We start from the raw sequence: 18477 nt of genomic DNA on the forward strand, positions 1-18477 counted from the left end.
ATGGTGTCCTTCAACCAATTGATTTAAAACTATGTTTAGCAAGTAGTTAAGGTATAGCTGTTTGCTATATAGCACAAACAACAGCAGCTTAATACAAGTTGTATTGACAACCTCTTTAATCTCTCTTATTTTTTTTCCTAATGTTCACAATATGCCATAATGTCCTGAAAGGCAGAAAGGTGCGATGTGCTCTTTTGCTTTCTTTGTTAATGTGGTTTTGTAACTGTGTTGCAGCGTGAAATTGAAAATTAGAATAAATATTGACAAAGATTTCTTGCTGTGTTTTAAAAGAAGTGAAGATTTGATGAATTGTTTCATTGCAAGTTAAATACCTGCAAGTTTTTCCTTCTGAATGTTCAATGTTTTATATCCCTGAGACAGAATGGGACATAGCCTTACTTAAGTAAATCAGGACCAGACAAAGTGACTTCATCAGAGTTATGTTGAGTTCGCTACCTCAAAGTTTGACCCATTATAGCTGAATTTGCTTGCAAAATTCTCAGTAGCATTTATGTAAAGCTCAGTCCACGACTCAAGGTTATACCTTTATAATTAAAACAATAATTATTTGCATCTTTCAGGAGCAGAGTCATACTAAAGCAGGAAAGGAGAAAGCAAAAGGTAAATGGTTCTAGCCACCATGGATTTTATGTTATGCAATTGATTGTGTTGTTTCACTGTGAAAAATCTTTCAAAGCAATAGGAGTGAGACACAGAACTGTAGCATAACACTTATGTGTTTTTGCCTGACTGTACTTAACTTTTAGAACAGAAGTCTTTTTCTAGGTTTACTACACTGAATTCCAGCAGCAAGAGGAGGGAGGAGGAGAAGGCATGAATGAGCAAATGAATGCTCCCAATTTAAGTTTTACTGAATTACTTCTGGTACTACATTTTGCTTGCTGAAGCAGCAGCTATTTTCAGTAGATGCTAACAGATTGGAAAGTTAAAGATTGTAATACAATATGTGGAAAAAAGTTACCAAAAACATGTTGGGTATATTAATCACACGTAATCTACAAGAAAATCCCTTGTCATGTAATTCAGGATGACAGAAGGAGAAGTTCAGAAGAAAAGCCTGTTCTTTTTTTGTCTTAGGGTCTTCAGTTTTTAATATCCCTCTTCTGTTTAAAGTAAAGATGTAACATTAATTTATTCATTTTTGGGGCTTGCTACTGAAGATTTTTGAGATGATTATTAATACTCCTACAAAATGGAGATTTTCTTTACTTAATGTCTACGAATAGAATTCCAGTGTTACACAGAATTTTCTTCTTGATATATTTGGAATTACAGTCATATTTCTTCTTGTTCCTTGCAACATAAAGCATTTCCAAAGTCCCAGTCATAGAGGTTTTTCTTCTTTCCCTTTTGTCTCTCTCTCTCTTTTTTTTTTTTTTTTTTTTTGGTCACAAGACCCTATTTATTGCATCAAGCAAGAGAAGTTTGAAGAACAAGACACCCTTTGTGTCAATTTAGATGGCCATGACTGATAATCTTGCTGATTTATTTGCCTGCTGGTTACTATAAGCTGCCTAAAAAACATGGGCTTAATTTTTTTTAAAGACTTCTTTTCCTTGCAGGATTTTGAGATGTCTTTTACTTTGAAAAATGCTTTTAATGATCACATACAGAAGTTGAGATGCAAGTATATAAGGACTAAGTTTTTTGCATCGAGAGAAAAAGAACCTATTTTGAATATCACAGAATCAGAGAATCAGAGAATGATTTGGGTTGGAACAGACCTTAAAGCCCATCCAGTTCCAACCCCCTGCCATGGGCAGGGTTGTCACTCACCAGATTAAGGCCTCATGAAGACTCAGAGCCCCATCCAACCCAGCCTTTACACCTTCAAGGATGGAGCATCCACAGCTTCTCTGGGCAGCTTGTATGAGTGCTTCGCTACTCCAAAAGGAAAAAATACCTTGTAATATCTAATCTAAATCTCCCCTATTCTAGTTTAAAACCATTTTCCCTTGTTCTGTCATTATCAGATCATGTAAAAAGTCAGTCTCCCTATAGTTCACAAGCTCCATTTAAGTTCTGGAAGGCTGCAATGGATTCTCCTTAAATATGACCAAATTATACTAGAATTACTTTTCAAAATAATATAAATAAATCAAGTTACAATAGACTGAGTGTGTGAATTTGGAAAAATTTAAATGTGTTTTTATTTATAAGAATTGCATCAAAATATTTATATATTCCACTGAAGTGGTACGAAGGTGCTGTCAGAAACTTATTCTCTCTTTTAATCTCTCTTAAAAAAAAATAGGAATTCTTTGAGAAGAAAAAACTCAAATCAAAGATGAAGCTTCTGGGAGTATCATCTCCTAAAAGTTCAGCAGTCAGCTTAGATCTCCTCAATCTGTATGTTGTTAACCAGATATCGACCAAAAAAGACAGCACTGGTGAGTTTGTGGTAACAGTGCTCTGACCTCATTGCTAACAGAATCACTTTTATTATCACTGCTGTTATTTCTTTTTCCATTGTGTTGAAACTTAATGCTTAAATAGTCATTTATTTAAAAAATAGAAAATAGCGATTAAATGCGACAGTAATGACTGAATAAAAAGTGAGGACATAAGAAAAATCAAGTGACCTATTTCAGCTTTATAGCCTTGCACGCTTATGAATTTCCCTCATGCCATGTATTAATTTTACCCTACCTCCACTTCTTTTTCCCTTTGCCATTAAATCGGACCATTTATATAGTACAGTATATGGTACATATAGTACAGTAACTTCTTTTTCTTTCTTTTTTTTTTTTGGTATTTGGAATAGAAGGTTTGTTCTGCCCACAGTATCTTTGTTACAATCTGTCATTAAGCTCAGCTCAAAATCTCTGCAACTTGAGTTCTAACTCTTATCTTCTGTGACATCTTTATAAACAGGACTGGGGCACAGTTGCTGTCCTGTGCTCAGAAAGATTCGAAGGTGGCTGATTAGGGCAACAGAGCCTGTCCACAGACAGCAGTTGCCCCACAGTTTTGTGCTATGGTGCCCATTAGAATAGAGCTCTTACATTAGTGGTAAGAAAACAAAACAGAAGTTTTAAATGGATAAAGCAGTTTGAGAAACCCAAACAACATCTTTGGTACTGTAATGAAAAAATTAGGGAGCTCAAAGCTTAGTCCCTACGTCCAGTGCTGACCTTCCAAATACTTTCACCACAGGCAACCTGAAAAAGCCAGTCCATGTTGATATAACTGAAAATGTAAAGGCACCTTTTAGAAGGAACAACCTAGAGCTTCCCAGGTCACCATTACGAAACCAATTTACAGCACACTTAGATGACATCAAGAACAGGTACTTGTTTAAAACAGGCTGTAATTAACGATCATAAAGTTCTGTGAAAGGTGTTTCACAATTTATTTTCATTTGATTTCTAAAGAAGTTAAAAGGAGTTACTATTGCAGTACAGATCTACCTTGTGTGTATTTATTAACATGGATGAAAGCATGTACTTTGGTGGCAACAAGATAACTGGGAGAAGGGGGTCTATGCTAATACAGTAGCACAGGAGCATAGAAAGACTAATCTGAAACTGGTTGGTCTCTTGATCTTTTGATCAGCGGATCCCTTTTACTTCTGTGCTCATGAGTGTCTTGCCTTGAAAAGACTGAACAAATATTTATCTGGGGTATTAAGTATGCCTAAATATCCATTGGTAAGACACTGTTTTCATGACTGCTTCTGACATTCCAGGGATACTCTAATCATCAGAGTAAGGAAACATACTCTAAACTCAGAGCTGTACACAAAGTTCAGAGCTTTAAATATACAGATGTATTACTTTATTCATGTCATGTTGTTCGTACACTGAGTTCCTCTCACAGAGCAGACTATTCAAACAGCATTTTCTACTCACATTGTTTGCCATCCAATTTCAGGCATGCTTAAGTGACTGACTTACAGACCGGCTGCTCAAAATTGCATACAAATCAAGGGTTTTTTAAACATCTGGAGAAATACTGTTAAATTAATTTGAAATTAATACTCTGGTTAGGAAGTTTTCAATCTTACAGATCTTACATTTCAGAGGCTGTTTTTATTCATTTTACAAGGTTACAAGAGCAAGTACTGGACAGCAGAAGGCAGCATCTCTTAGAAAAAGAAAAATACCAACATCAAGTAAGTTTATTGTTCTCAGTGATGTCAAGTTAAAAATATGTAGCAATGTTTTTTTTAAGTGGTTTTTCATAGTGATCAGATTTAATGAGTACTTACATGTGTAAAGGCTTATTCTTTAAGACTACACTGATGTGTTAATGGCCAATCATATTTCATACTTTTTTTTTCCTGCTATTTCTTACAAGTATTATGAAAAGCTCCACTTGTTTTGGGCGTTTTCCAAAACATTTAAAAATACCTGTGCTCTGAACTAGTCACAAAGGACAGATTATGGGAAAGAGACTAAGGCCAACGTATCAGAATATATGAACATTTTTTCTTGAACGTGGTATATCTGAAAAGAGATGTAAAAAGTTTAGAAAGGTTGGATCCTTTTCAGCTATGCTTAGATGATAACAATGTTAGATAAATCAAATCTCTTTGCCATCTCTTATCTAGTTGACACAAGTAACAGAATTTACTTACGCTGAATGTACGGAACGTGAAGACAACACAGCAACAACTTTTAGCACCTGTCCATTGTCCCCTTCTATTTTTTGGTCCTCTAACTGTGCACAGTTTTCAGAAGAAAATTTCAGTGCAAAACTACTGGGTGACCCTTGGGAGCAGACTTATGAAGATAAGCTAAAGAAACAGGTTTGATTAATATTTTATTACTTTCTCTATTTGAGGCATAAAATTAGCAATATGTTGAAGATAATGATTAACAAGAAAAACTTCTAGGCTGATGGCAATGAATGCTCCATAAATACATATGTATTTCTTTTACTGGTCTGGAATAGATTTAATTGAGCCTTTGTTCACTGAGCTTTCAGTACTGTTGGTATCTGCACAAAGATTACAGTAGTGAGGACAGCTTCTCAGTGACAAGAAATAAACAAATGTTATGTATATGCAAAAACCAGGAAAGTACTAGTTTATCAGCCTCATCTCTGTCCTGAAAAGATTATGGAACCTCACCTCCTGGATGCTGTTTAAAGTTCTGTGAAGAACAAGAAAGTGTTTGAGAGAAGTCAGCATAGGTTTACCATGGCCATGCTATGCTATGCCTGACCCTAATTCTGTGATGAAATGACTTGCCCTGTGGATAAGGAACAGCAGTGGATATTATTTACTATGGCCTTAGGAAGGCTTTTGACAAGATTTATTGTGGTATCTTAGTAGCCAAAGCAGGGTGGTATGAACCAGATGAGTGGGTGACAAATTGGGTAAAAAAATCATCTGTACCATTTTTCTGAAAGTCCATGGGCTAAAGTCTAATTGGCAACTGGTCAATAATGGTAGGATGCCCAGGGTTTGGTATCAAGTCTGATACATCTTATCAGATACAAGACAGATTGCACCCACAACATCACAACAGGTTCATAAATGAAACCAAAAATTGTCAGTGGTCATTACAGTAGCAGGGCTGCTATTCAGAGGCATCCTGTGAATCTGAAGGCTGACAGGAACCTCATAAAGTTCAACACAGAGAAACGCACGTCTTGCACCTCAGAAGAAATAACCCCACGTATCTGTGCAGGTGGGGATTTGACTGAGTAGGCAGCAGCTTTGCAGGGAAGGACCTGAGGGTGCCAGAGGATAACAAGTTGTACTTGAGTCAGCAGTGCATCCATGTTGCAGGAAAGGCCAGATAAATACAGGGCTGTGTTAGAGAGAGTTTATCCAGCACTCAAAGGCGAGTGATTATTCCCCTCAAAAAACCAACCAACCAACCAAACAAAAAGTGTTAGAACACATCTGAAATACTGTGCCCACTTTGAGTCCCCCCCAGTCCAAAAGAGAGATCAACAAACTGGAGGAAGACTAATGGAGGGCCACAAAAATGTCAAGGGGATTGGAGCTCCTGATGAACGTTGAGACTGAATGAAGAGGGTTTGCATAGCATGGGTAAGAGAAGGTTTAAAGAGAATGAGGAGGGGAACTCGTTGCTGTCTTCCAGAATCCAGGCAGCACGGAGCCAGAGATTCCCCACGTAATGACAAGTAGTAAAAATCACAGGTTTAAACACTGGAAATTCTGCTTGTGTAGAAAAAGTTGTCACAAAAGTAGCTGAGAACCAAAATCGGTCATCTCAGTCCTGAACACATCTGAGCAATCTGGACTGAAGCTGGCCTTGCCTTGAGGGTGGGTTAGTTTCCTCTCAGAGCCTTTCCATACAATAGCATTCTACGGTTTTGTCTTCTGCAGTCAAGCATCAGCTTGCTACAGTCTATCCAGCTTGCTGAAATGATGGGGGCATGGGATACTTATAAAGATGTTTTGCATGTTAGCAGTGACATGCAAATACAAAGAAGTATGAATTGTACAGAGCTCGCTTGGGCGGTAATGTCTTGGCCTTTACTGGAAAGATAAAATTGAGGGAAAATAAGTAAAAGAAACTAAGATAGCAAATGTGTATATTGTTTGCAAACCCAATTTTGAATTTTAAAACACTGCAACTATAGATTCAGAGTTTTATAACTTGGACCATTTTCTCAGTCAAGAACTATTTCTGAGCAAGACCCTTGGATTTCAAATCACTCAAGCCAATGTATTTTCAGGAAGTCTGACACAGAGCCTCAGGATCTACTTACGCCATCGCACAGGTAGGCTGCCTTCCTGATTTTACATTAGAGAAATAGTTACCATTAAGTTAGAGGAATACTAAAATCATCTGAAATTTATTTCCACGTGATTTTTCACTGATTTCTAGTGCTCTTGAATAGGAATTGATATCAAATAGAAAGACTGAACAAGCAAAGCTATTAAAATTTGCTGAAAGACAGTAAAATGTCTGTGTGATTTTGGTAGGCTTTTGGAACCATGGTCTACTTTTGTGGTGTTGTAAACAGGATGGTATTTTGTAATTCATCCAGAAGCATGGATGTAGCAAGGGGAATGGCTAAGAGAAGGGGAGCTGCTGGCACTCTCATTAGTTCTGCTCTTGGTAACCAGTGATGACCCCGATGCCTCAGCACTTCACTTACATTACTTACATTGAGGATTCCAGGGAAAAAGTATTTACTCTCCTATTTCATGTGCAATTCTGCTGTAGCTTTTTAAAAATCATCATTATTTCATAATTGATTAAAAACACTTCTGTAAGAACATAAAGGTATGGACAGAATACAAGAGAATGAACAGAAGCTTTGAATTGATTTCTCTTGCATGTGCTGATCACGAGTTTTTTCAATCACGGAGGATTTAAGGCCAGACAAATCTGTTCTGTTTGTTTCCAGGAGTTCTTACCACCTATCTAGGGGTCTTATTTTCCATTTTTCTTTTTATTCTGTAAGTCTGCTCAAGGTTGCATCAATCTCTAGATGTAGATGAGGTAGAGCCAAAAAAGGTTATCTATTACCTGGCTGTTCCTGGGTCCAGCAGCTTGTTTACCTGGGGCACCAAGGCACTGATTAGCTACTGATGATGTGATACAAGATGGACATATGAGCTTCCACTCTTAGCCACCTGAACATTCCCTCTCCTCATGGATTTCACAGTTTCTCCAGCAAAGCCCAAAATCAGGATAGCATTCACCTTGCCATATATCTTGGTAACTTCCTGATGAATATCTTGGTGTTAAAGCCCTATGTAACCTTACATTGCCTACATCTCCGTTCTAATTTCTCCACAGACTCTCAGGCTTGCTCTCTGCTTATGACACCTCCCACAGCCTCTGCCCATTCACGACTCACTGACAACATTCCATCTCCTTTTCCAACAATTCGTCTGATCCATTTTTGTGTTTTGTCCATGTTTTGTTGTCATCCATTACACTCATTAATTCTTTTATCTCAATACCTGTCAGTTCTCCTAGAGAGGGAGTTTCTTTTGATGTGTACGAGAAGTATGAACTTATACAATCATTTAATGAAAATGTAATGATGTAAGAACTGTGCACCGACCTGTGACCCTTCACGGTCATTAAATGTTGACTAAAAATGTAGATATCCTCTATTTTTCCCTCTGTGTCATACCTGTCCATTTCCTCATCTTCAATTACCTTTTACATAGCATTACAAAATGTTCAGCAAGAGTGGAGAAGGTGCCTCTGTATTGCACCACAAAATGTTTTTACCTTCCTCACTTGACTGCATCCAGGTTTCTCCCAAAACAAACTCCAGTGTGATTATTCTTTTAAAACTAAGGCATGGGTTTTACACAAGTAGAGGGCACCACTTTCTCCCTTAAGTTCCCTAGGATCTTTTTCCAATTCCAAGCGTTTTCTGGTCAAGACATTACAGAATTTTTCTTCACAGTTTTTACTCTGGTACATTTCCATTTTCAAGTTCCATTGATAGCACTGCTCTTTTAGTTAATTTATTTATTTTAAAATAAAAGGCATGTTTTGTATTCTCTGTGTCCCAGAAAACTCTTAACTCTCTGCTCAGATCTTCAGAAAGGTCACTCAAGAGATCAAGCTTAGAAAGAAGTGGTAAAAAAAAGCTAGAGTAAGATTTAAGTGAGTGCAGGACAGCTTTCATGCTAATGATAAGCATGATAGCATCTTCAAAAACACTGTTATGAGAAGAAGGGGAGGAAAGTATGGGCAAAACAAAATGTCTAAATGATCTTCTAACTCTAGATCAGAAAAGTTCTGTGCTTAAATAGGGTTACTGAGCAATGCTACACAAGAAGTCACTGCTAAAGAGACCAGGAGTGAAACAATGCATGGATCTTACTGCGGGCTTTCAGCACAGGAGTGGACTGTTCAATTTCTTTTGACAGATCAAAGAAGCTGTCAAGCTGTCATCCTCTTTTTTTCACTCCTAATCCACAGTGTTTGGTCATTTGAGTGGAGCAGCAGTGACATACTGTGGTTGGTTTTATAACTCACAGTTCCCTACTGAATGTGATGACATGCTGCGTGTCTCTGTGCGTTTGGAGACGCAGTGAAAGAGCCCTGCTTAAATCAGCCTTACTGCACGTGCAAATAAAACACAGGACACTCATTCTGTGGCAGTAACATGCATTCAGAACAGAAGCAAGTGTGTTGAGCAGTGAAGTCTTTGAAATTTTGTGTCAATTTGATAATCTGTAGAGTTAGCAGTTAGGATTTTGCTTATTTGTATACAAAGCAAGTTATATTTTTTTTCTCCCCTCCTCCAAAGGCTAGACTATATGAATTCTGCCAGGAAAGACCCAGTGATAATGGCCAGTAAAGAATCAGAAAGCACAGAAGGAATAAAAGAACTATTGTTTGGTGTCATGAAAGAAACTGCAGACCTGAGAGTTCCTCAAGATGAAACTGATTGTCCTTTTCTGGCCCTGTTTGGAGATGAGAGCCAACCAATCTATAATAATGCTTCCACAAAGCATTGTCATCCTTTTGTTAACCAAGACACTGCTCCCGTTTTTCTCATTGATCCCGGTGATAGAAATCAAATGACCAACAGAAACTGCACATACAATGGTGGAGAGGCTCATCCTGCAATTCATGCAAGAAAAAATTCCGTAGACAGACACCGTAAAGGGCTTCTCACAGCTCCAGAACAGGTTTTATGTGAAAACAACAACGCACCATTTGCAAACTACAAGAGAAACAGCCTTCATAAAACCCACCTTCAGGGCTGTCATGATGGACAGCTGTACTTAATATCGCCTGGGAGCAAAGAGAAACCTTCAACATCTGAAAGAAGTGGTGAGTGTCAGCAAGTTCAGGATGTGCATTCTGTGTTTCATTCTCCTTTCAGTTGTCTCATGCTACTTTTTTTTTTTAATAAACAGATGTGTGTTTGCCCTGACCCAAAACGTGTTATCAATCTTTGCATTGCAGCAATACAATTTTAAATCCAGTTAGTGAAGTTACTTTTACAAGTTGATAGGAGTTATTTTCAAGCCATATTTATGCTTTTGCACTTTTAAATTGAGGCTTACTTTCTGATTCTAGAAACATATGGTTATTATCGTGATCAGCAGATTAATTTAAAGGAGAACATGCAGAACCATTCAAGAAATAAAAGGTGAGTGCAATAAAAATTGTCAATCTATTAATTAGTGATAGCTGCAGAGACCTTCCTGAACTGGAGAAATCCTGTCTAAGAGGACAAGGTGGCAAAAATTCTAAACAATGTTAATGAAGATCCAAGTTATCCCAGTGAAAATAATCATGACTAATGTGAATAAACTTATGTGCATGTAAGCTATTTGTTGTACCATTCTACAACTGCTTGGAATAACTACATAGGAAGATTCTTTGATAGAACAGCTCTGAGTCCCTGCAGGTGAGTTGTTGCTCTGATCTGACCTCTAAAACACCCTGGCCACTTCCATTGCCCACACAGCACATCAGTGTCTTCCCTGCACCAAACGTGGTGCATGTGGCATATGTGAGTGCCCCACGTTTTGCACTGAGGTGGTTTTGTCACATATCCACAGTCACCTCATGCTACATTCTACGAACACACAAACAAACCAAACAAAACTTAGAGATTCGAAGTCACTTACCAGAGAACTCTGCTTGCATCCCATAGAGATGAACCTGCGAAAGAATCGATCTGGAAACAGACCCAGCTTTTTGAATTAGAAGAGGTAACTTTTTATAAACGTTTTTGCATTACCTACTACCAGAGTGTTTACATCATTCGTTTAGAGTAGAAAAGAAGTATCCAGAACAGTTAGAAATTGAAATTACTTTATCTGAATTTACGTTTGTGGAATCTCCTTTTCTTTGTTGCTTTATATGGAAAGTCCAGAAAGAACAATTTCTAGTTAAATGGTTCAGTCTTTTAGTCTTTTAGGTCCATAATAGTCTGATTCACATGCAAGCTGATGCCTGAAATACATCTTACAAGGTACTCTTTACCCCACTTTATGATTCTGAGGCAGTGTCCAAAGACTGTATGGAGGATATTTCAGTATTGTAATGAAGTTTTCTGCCAGTATATACATAAAATCTCCTGTAGATGTTTTGCCCACAGCTGTACTGCTCAGGGGTTTTGTATTCCTTAACACAGTTTGCAGTGAACTCAAGGTGTACTCCTTCGTGTAGTAGAGAAACTGAATGTTCTTCACTTAATTAACCTGGGGCACTGATCCTGCTCACTCATTATTAATGCTTGTTTTTGAAAGTTTGCAAAAGCACAGCGGGAAGAGTACAACTCTGGAGTGAGTTCAAACCCTCACAGGATGGAGCAGGGTTAGTATCATTTGGATACCATTAGGTACACATCAGATTTTTTCTCTACTTATGAAAATGAAACTTACTTTTAAATCCAGGGAAAAGTATGTTCAACTTTTTAGGATGTTACATTTTATGAGCACTTCTATTTTTATTCACTAGCATTACCAGGTAGCTAAGTATTCACTTTCCCTTGAAGAGATAAATTCAGATTAACTTATGTCTGGTGAGTGTTATCCACGTGTTTTTCATTTGGGCCCCTTAAACTGCTAAGCCAGCTCTGAAAGTAGGGGGAGCTGCAAACAAACAAACTAACAAATAAATAATAATTCACCAGTGAGATCAGGTGTGTGTTTGTCTGAACACCATTTCTCATGTTTATGAACACTGGCATCTTGGAACAGTACGTAGCTGTATGGGTCAGCTGTTCCAGCTGCAGCTCAGAACAGATCTCCCAGGAGCCTCCCAGACAAAACACAGCCTAAAGCCCATATAGTTTGTATGGTAGCCAATACGTGCAGGGATTTTGCCATATTCTCTCCCTACCTCTGTCCTGCAGAACCTCTTGGGTAGCACAGCTTTGTTGCTAGTGCAGGCTGACAGCACAGCTGGAGCTTTGGGACACCCATCTCACACATTCAGTCATGATAATTTGTCTTGAGAGGAGGAGAACTGGGTATTACCATAACCCAATTTGACTTTGCTAACACTTTGTTCTTTAAATGATATCTTAAAACTGCTTCAGAAGTAGTGATCACGCTCAATTTTGCATGCTATAATTGGGAGCTGGATGTTTGGGAAATATTTAGTAACTTTTCCTTCTGCTGGAGCTCATTTTTCAGATGTGGAGTCACCACTCAGCAGCCCATCTCCCAGTTACTCTCCAAGACAGACAGAAAGCTGCCTCAGCTCCAGTCCTGACGTGGTGAGCACTGCCCTGAGTGGGTTTACAACAGATGGTTCGATGTACATTTCCCTAATTTAACAGACCTGTGGTCTGGTCTCTTGATAATGCTGAGCCTTGTGGAATTACAATAATGTGCCATGTTATGGGAAGGTGTCAAGGAAGTTTCTGCTCTCTTCCTTTACATGAAGGGAGGAAGATTTGGCGCTCTGTACATTCTCAGCCATTACTGAACACACACACACACAAAGGCCAAAGCATAAGAATAAATAAGAATAAATGCATGAGAACAAAGATCCTCCTCACCCACCCTCTTTTCGACAAAGGCAGCCCTCAAGAAAGAACACAAAAGGCCAGCAGAAAATTCTAGCCTTTCAATCGATTTCATAATTTATCTGTGAGTCAATTATTAACTTTGTACATAGTCACTGAACTGTTTTAACAGTTGCATTCACACAATTCACACTGTTCATACAGTCTGAAGAGGAAGATGCAGCCAGAAAGAAGAAATATGTGGACAAGCAGCACCTCCAGGCAGACAATGTCAACCTCATCTCAGCCTCTGAAAGCACAGAGCCCCTCAGGGCTTCTCATAATGGAGCTGTGCCTCCCCAGCCCGCCAGCAGTCAGGCTATGCAGGGAGACGGCCATCTTCAGCAGAAACACTGCATTGCACACAGCAGAGAGGGAAAGAAAGAGCGCGCCGCTCCACGGGAGGGCAGCTTGGTGCCCCAAACCCGTAAGAAAGCACAAGTGGTGCAGAGCGCGAGGTGCGATGTTTGGGTGCAGACCGAGAGCTCTGGCCCGCAGGCAGGGAAAGTGGATGCGGCCACGCAGTGTGACCCCACGCGGGTGTGCAGCTGTGGGCGCTCCCTGCCCGCTGCCCGCAGCCCGCAGGGGCTGCATCCTCCCGGCACCGCTGGAGGGCACAAAACGCCTGAGCATGAGGCACTGCCGCCCGCACGCAGCTCGGCGGGGACGGCAGCGCTCTCCTCTGAAGCCCGGTACCTCGCTTTGGCTGACGGAAGAACGCTAGACATTCTGAGCTACATTGATACAATGAAGGGGAGAGAAGACCAGCTGATACGGCATGGAAAGAAACAGAAAGAGTGCTTCCAAATTTTGTCCTGTTCCCAGTAGGTTTCATTTAACAGGTGTATTTTGGTTTTTCTAACCTGACTTGAAAAACTATCGTTTGTAGTCTGTTCATTCATAAACTACGGATCTCTGTCTATCAACTGCCATCTCTGACTTTCTGTAGATCTCAAACTGACAGCATAGGATCAATTTTATGATAGCTTAATAAACATAAACTTTAGGAACTAGATTTGCTTTCCCACTTGTAGGGTTCTGGAGTTTGAAGGTGACTTTGCTTCTTTTGAAAGGAGAGGAAAGATTCCATTTCACTTCAAGGCACATCTGATGTGACTTAATTCTCACCCATTTTAAGAGGCAAAGCAGTCTTTGGTTTGTACCAAATATCAAAATGGAAATATGAAAATGAAACAGAAAGCACACAGCAGCACACATAAAGTCAAATGCAATTTTGAAAGAACTAATTTATTCATTTTTAACAAAAAAAAAATCCCACCAAAGCCAAACAAAAATGTCAGCAGAAAGATTTAAACTTCTTCCCACAGCACATCTATGGATTCGTTCTCTGACTTCTAACACTGACAAATATTTTATGTGTTTCTATGTTTTGCCAGTGGGTTGAAAGTATGAAATAATTTCCTCCTCACTGCAGCATTAGCGTCAGGTTGCAAACAACAACAAATAAACGTTTCTGATAATATTCCCTCTGAGTTACGTTCTTTCCCTTTACAAAGATTCCCAGCAGAGGTGGCTCACTGTGCTGCTGCCGCCATGCACTTCTATATGCACAGCTCCTCACACACACGTGCAAAGCTGTGTCACGCAGCACAGGAGCCGTGCTGGTTCGAGGTTGGCACGTTGCACTTGTTCCCTCGGAGCCGATGTCAGCAGATTCACTGCCCTTATTTCCATGGGGTCAGCTCCTTTTGGTTCTCCATTCTGTAATAAAGGCTGCGTGGTTGTGGGTTGTGTCGTGCAGCGCTGAAGAGCCCCTTTGCCACTCTTCGTTCTTATCACCAAACCAGTGGCTCTATTTTCTGCTGGCTCCTGCAAAACTTAAAAAACTAGCAGAGGTTTTCGAATTGTTGAACAGTTTGCAGGTTTATGGCTGTGCCATTTTAGAAACAGCATCTCTCAGAAGCACCAGTGGGCTTCCCTTCACCCTGAAGAAAATAGTGTTTTCCCTTATATAAATAAATTGCCAACACAGGAAGGGATTTGCACAGCCAAACTGCTGCACTGTGTAACTATCATTTACCCAACTCGCCTCCCACTTCTTAAGGCTCGACATAAGCAGATTTTCTTTCTTAGCTTGCCTCAATTTATTGTCAAAGCAAGTTGCCATGTCATTTCTTAGCTGAAACTGCTGTGATCATCTTCTTCACAGGGGGGGATAATTTATCTGAATAATCCTTGTGGTTTGCCGAAGGCTCAGCAGTTCCCAGGGCTCTGTAAGGCACAGTTGATCACTCAGTGTTATGAAACTGCCACCCCAGCCCCTGCTGGCTCGAGGCAGGACATTTCTAGCACTGCCACAGCCAGCTGCTCTGCTCCTCTCAGCCTTTCTGGTACTGTGTGCCCAGCTCCATGGACTTACCGTGCTCCCCTTGCTCAGCCTTCCAGCCTACAGGCTGTGAATCGCAGATACCCCCAATAAAAGGGACCGCGAGGATCACAGAGTCCACACAGCACCAGCCAGAAGATAACTCTGTGACTGGAAGCAGTGCCCAAATGCTCCTTGAACTCCAGCAACCCGTGTCCGTGCCCAGCGCACGGTGTGATGCAGACCCTTTCCCTGACCCCCAGCTTCCCCTCCCCTGACGCAGCTCCATGCCGTTCCCTCGGGCCCTGTCGCTGTCACACAGCAGAGCTCAGCGCTGCCCCTCGGCTCCCTGCGAGGAGCTGCAGCCATCAGGCCTCCCCTCAGCTCCTCCGCTGTGGGCTGAGCAAACACAGGGAGCTCAGCCGTTCCTCACACACCCTGCCCTCCAGAGCCTTCCCCATCTTGACAGACCTCCAGTGGATGCTCTGTAACAGGGACAAGCCCTTCCTCACCTGCTGGCAGTGCTGGGCCTGGTGCACCCCAGGGTTTGGCTGCCCTTTTGGCTGCCAGGGGACTGGTAGCGCTGCACAGACCAGTGCGAATGTTTCAAATTAAGTAACACCTCAGTGAGCTCTCACATCTTCTACAACATAGAGCCTTTCACTGGCTGCAGCATATTTTCCCCACTGCACTAAAGCTGCTACCAAGAGGCTTTCAGTATCTGTCAGGTTGCAGCCAGTTTTCAGCCTGGATTCCAGTAAGGGTAGAAATTACGCAGCTGAGAGGCAGGCACACAGACCGGCTGTCTGCAAGAGCTGCACACATCTCTCTGATAGGGTAATTCACCGCTCAGAGTATGTCAATCAAAGTGGGCCTCCGTATTCCTGAGCAGGGAGATGAGAGCTTACAGAATCCAGTTACCTTACGATTTTACCTGTGATTGTGACCCAGCAGCAGGAATGAAGCAGTCTGTGCAGAGGTACGTGGGCTGGCAGCAGTGTAAATGAGGCAGCATATTCCTTTCAGCCACTGGAGAAGTATTTATGAGTATTTATGTGACTATCACTGTGTTAGAAAAGAACAGTGCTTCCTCTTCACTGCAGCGTGCCTCCCCCTGCGCTCAGGGGCCTTCTTTCACCTCCAACTTTTTGTGACTCTGGGGAAGTGTGGTTTAACAGGAGCCTGCTGGCAGCCTCCAGTCCTCACTGCTTCAGCCCATGCCTCAGCAGCTGCCGCTATTTATTCTCCAGTATTTGTTACTGCAGCAACGATCCCCACCCCACCATGCACTCCATGGCTTTCTGTGAGGCAGGGACATGGGCAGAGATGATCCTTTTTCGTTAAGTCACCTCTCCAGAGGTGAGCTGAGCCTCTGGGGGGCCCATGCAGGTGACATTGCTTAGCTATGCTCAGAGAAAGCAGATTATAAACCAAATTGTGCTGGAGAAGAGGTCCGAAGCGTACCTGTAATTAACCAAAAGACAGTGCTGGCCTTTGAACATTTTGAAACAAATATAGGTGCACAAACAGACTGAAAATGTGACCCCAAGCTTCAGTTTGAAGCAATCTTGATGTGCATTGGTACCCTGCTTTCCCTATAAGATCAGCTCTAATTGCAGTAACCTGCAGGGTAAGGAATCAGGCGAAGTTTCCTCGGGCAGCTTGGAGCCAGGTGTTACGGTGCCAACAGCCTCTGCGTACTGCATAGAAATCCTTATTCCATTTTCATGAAGGATTATCATTGTGTGAAATGAGAAGCTTAAGTCTCCATACGAGTAATTATTTCTCAGGTGGGAACTGTTTGTGAACTGCCTTTTTAATGGTTTTAGCAGAGAGCTGATTAAGGAAGGATGAGGTTTCCTGAGAAATGTATTGGCTCTCTGCACCCAAATCCTTGTCTATCCCCAGCAAATCCAATGACATTTCTGCTGCCATTCCTCAGCCTCTTTTCATCAGTAGCTTCTGACAAGCTGGAGGTGACTGTCTCACCTACTCGTGTCACAGCCACCCCCTCTGAGGCAGTGATACTGAGCTCCGGTGAGGTCCCGCAGCTCGATGAGTCAAAAACAAACCTTCCTCCCTCCTATCTTCCTACTCTGCTGCCAGTTCCCACCCTATGCCTTGACAGTCCCTGCATGGCATGCAGCCATTCTTGGGATGGGACAGCCAGGGGACAGCAGCCCACAGAGTGCTCAGTGCTGGTGCAGAAGACATCAGTGAAGGTAAGGCAGGAGGCTGCAAGAGAGCCACTGTATGAGAATTAAACATTTCCAGGCCAGCTGTGTTGGGTACGCTTGCAGTGAGAGGGCTGTGATTAATGGCAGCAGTGCCCCACTCAGCACACAGGGGTTGGCTTGGCTGCAGGACCCAGAGCTGTGGCTGTTGGGATGACAAGGCGATACATCACACTGCATGTGCTCTGTTCCCTGGAGTGGAGTAATTCTCCTGAAGCAGGATGTCTGCGGGGAGATTTGACCTCCGAAGAAGCAATGCTCCCTGCAAATGGGCACATTTTTGGAGCTCCTGAGATGGAAACGGGAGCTCATTGGCAGTAGTCAGATGAGTTGATGTCATCACAGCGTGAAAAGATGAAACCAAGTACCAATTTAGCAGCAGGGCTTCCTCCAGAGCATCACTCCCCACCAAGGCTGAGGCCGCCCGCTGCAGGGCCAATGGGGATGGAAACGCCCTCTACTCCGTGCAGGATGACTCGTTATGGGGCTGCCACCAAACGTCTCCTTCTGCAGCTGCTGCAGTGCCAGGTGAGTGGCAGCACTGAAACAGGCTGCAACTGGGTCAGTGGTGGTGTCCATTTTGGCAAAATGCACCAACTGTACCACGTCCATCTCTGTGTGTGTCCTCTTGGGAGATTAAGCACTGAACAAACACCGCAGTGCCCAAGAAATGTCAAGAGAGAGAGGGGAGAGAGAGAGAATGAAAACCTGAAATCTAGATGAAAAACAACTCATACTGGGAGATTTAGCCCATTCAAACTGTTTATCAAAAGGAGATTGCAAGGAAACCTGGTTACTGCACAGAGTGGGCACTGCTGGCAATAAACACAGCACTACTGCCTCTGGTGCTGCTCCTCTATCAGCCGACCCTGCTGGGCTTCAGTAGTGTTGTGAGAAGCCCAGCATCAACCTGCACAGGAGCCTTGGTGACAGCAGCCCCAGCACAAGCCCTCAGTGTGGCAGCATCTTTGTGGTGTGGCTCTGGTGTGAATGTGGCAGCACCCAGATGTGGTGTCCAGGCTTGGAACAGCTCACAGAGATCTGGGAGAACGTGCTGCTCCCTGCAGCTCAGTCGAGGCTCCTTTCAGCAGCAACATATCTATGGGTAATTGTTTTGTGAAAGCAGCTGCAACAGAGGGAATGGGAGACATCCAGAAAATGGAGTGTTTGATAGCAGGGCCACCAGCTTTTCATTACTCCAAAAGCCGCTGTGTGGTTTTGGTGACAAGTAATCTGAACGGCAGCCATTCATCACCTTTACAAACACTATCAGCCAGAAACCTAAACAGATCACCTGTCAGCATGGAAACCATGAGCTCAGTCTGCACATCCTGCAGACCCAGCTCTTTGCTGAGCAGGATCCCAATGCCAGCATCCCCTCAGCAGCACTGCTGGGAGCCCTCAGACCCCAGGCCAAAGGGCCATAGCCTGGTCGGAGCGAGGCTGAACCTCACAAGGGGCCCA

General features: G+C 42.1%; 1 protein-coding gene and 1 long non-coding RNA gene across 2 annotated transcripts; both read left to right on the top strand.

Moving 5' to 3' along the window:
- Nucleotides 1-396: 396 nt before the first annotated feature.
- LOC128079705 (uncharacterized) lies at nt 397-3297 on the top strand. The gene is made up of 3 exons (XR_008206291.1): nt 397-621; nt 2276-2411; nt 3178-3297. It is a non-coding gene; the product is annotated as an uncharacterized LOC128079705 (long non-coding RNA).
- Nucleotides 3298-4069: 772 nt separating this feature from the next.
- Nucleotides 4070-13842, top strand: LOC128079597 (uncharacterized). Its single transcript, XM_052680944.1, has 7 exons — nt 4070-4135; nt 4574-4771; nt 6617-6723; nt 9229-9758; nt 10008-10080; nt 10591-12162; nt 12619-13842. Exons 4-6 carry the CDS (start codon nt 9239-9241, stop codon nt 10712-10714), a joined length of 717 nt encoding a protein of 238 aa, XP_052536904.1. The 5' UTR covers nt 4070-4135; nt 4574-4771; nt 6617-6723; nt 9229-9238; the 3' UTR covers nt 10715-12162; nt 12619-13842.
- The last annotated feature ends 4635 nt before the right edge of the window (nt 13843-18477 follow it).

The sequence above is a fragment of the Tympanuchus pallidicinctus genome, unplaced genomic scaffold (assembly GCF_026119805.1).
Source record: "Tympanuchus pallidicinctus isolate F22 unplaced genomic scaffold, pur_lepc_1.0 scaffold19, whole genome shotgun sequence".
Lineage (NCBI taxonomy): Eukaryota > Metazoa > Chordata > Aves > Galliformes > Phasianidae > Tympanuchus > Tympanuchus pallidicinctus.

Bases quoted from the DNA above. Each gene is read 5' to 3' on its own strand.
- LOC128079597 (XM_052680944.1), top strand. From the start codon at position 9,239: ATGAATTCTGCCAGGAAAGACCCAGTGATAATGGCCAGTAAAGAATCA. The intron at 9,759-10,007 runs GTGAGTGTCAGC...TTCTGATTCTAG, and splicing joins TTCAACATCTGAAAGAAGTG to AAACATATGGTTATTATCGT. The intron at 10,081-10,590 runs GTGAGTGCAATA...TGCATCCCATAG, and splicing joins AACCATTCAAGAAATAAAAG to AGATGAACCTGCGAAAGAAT.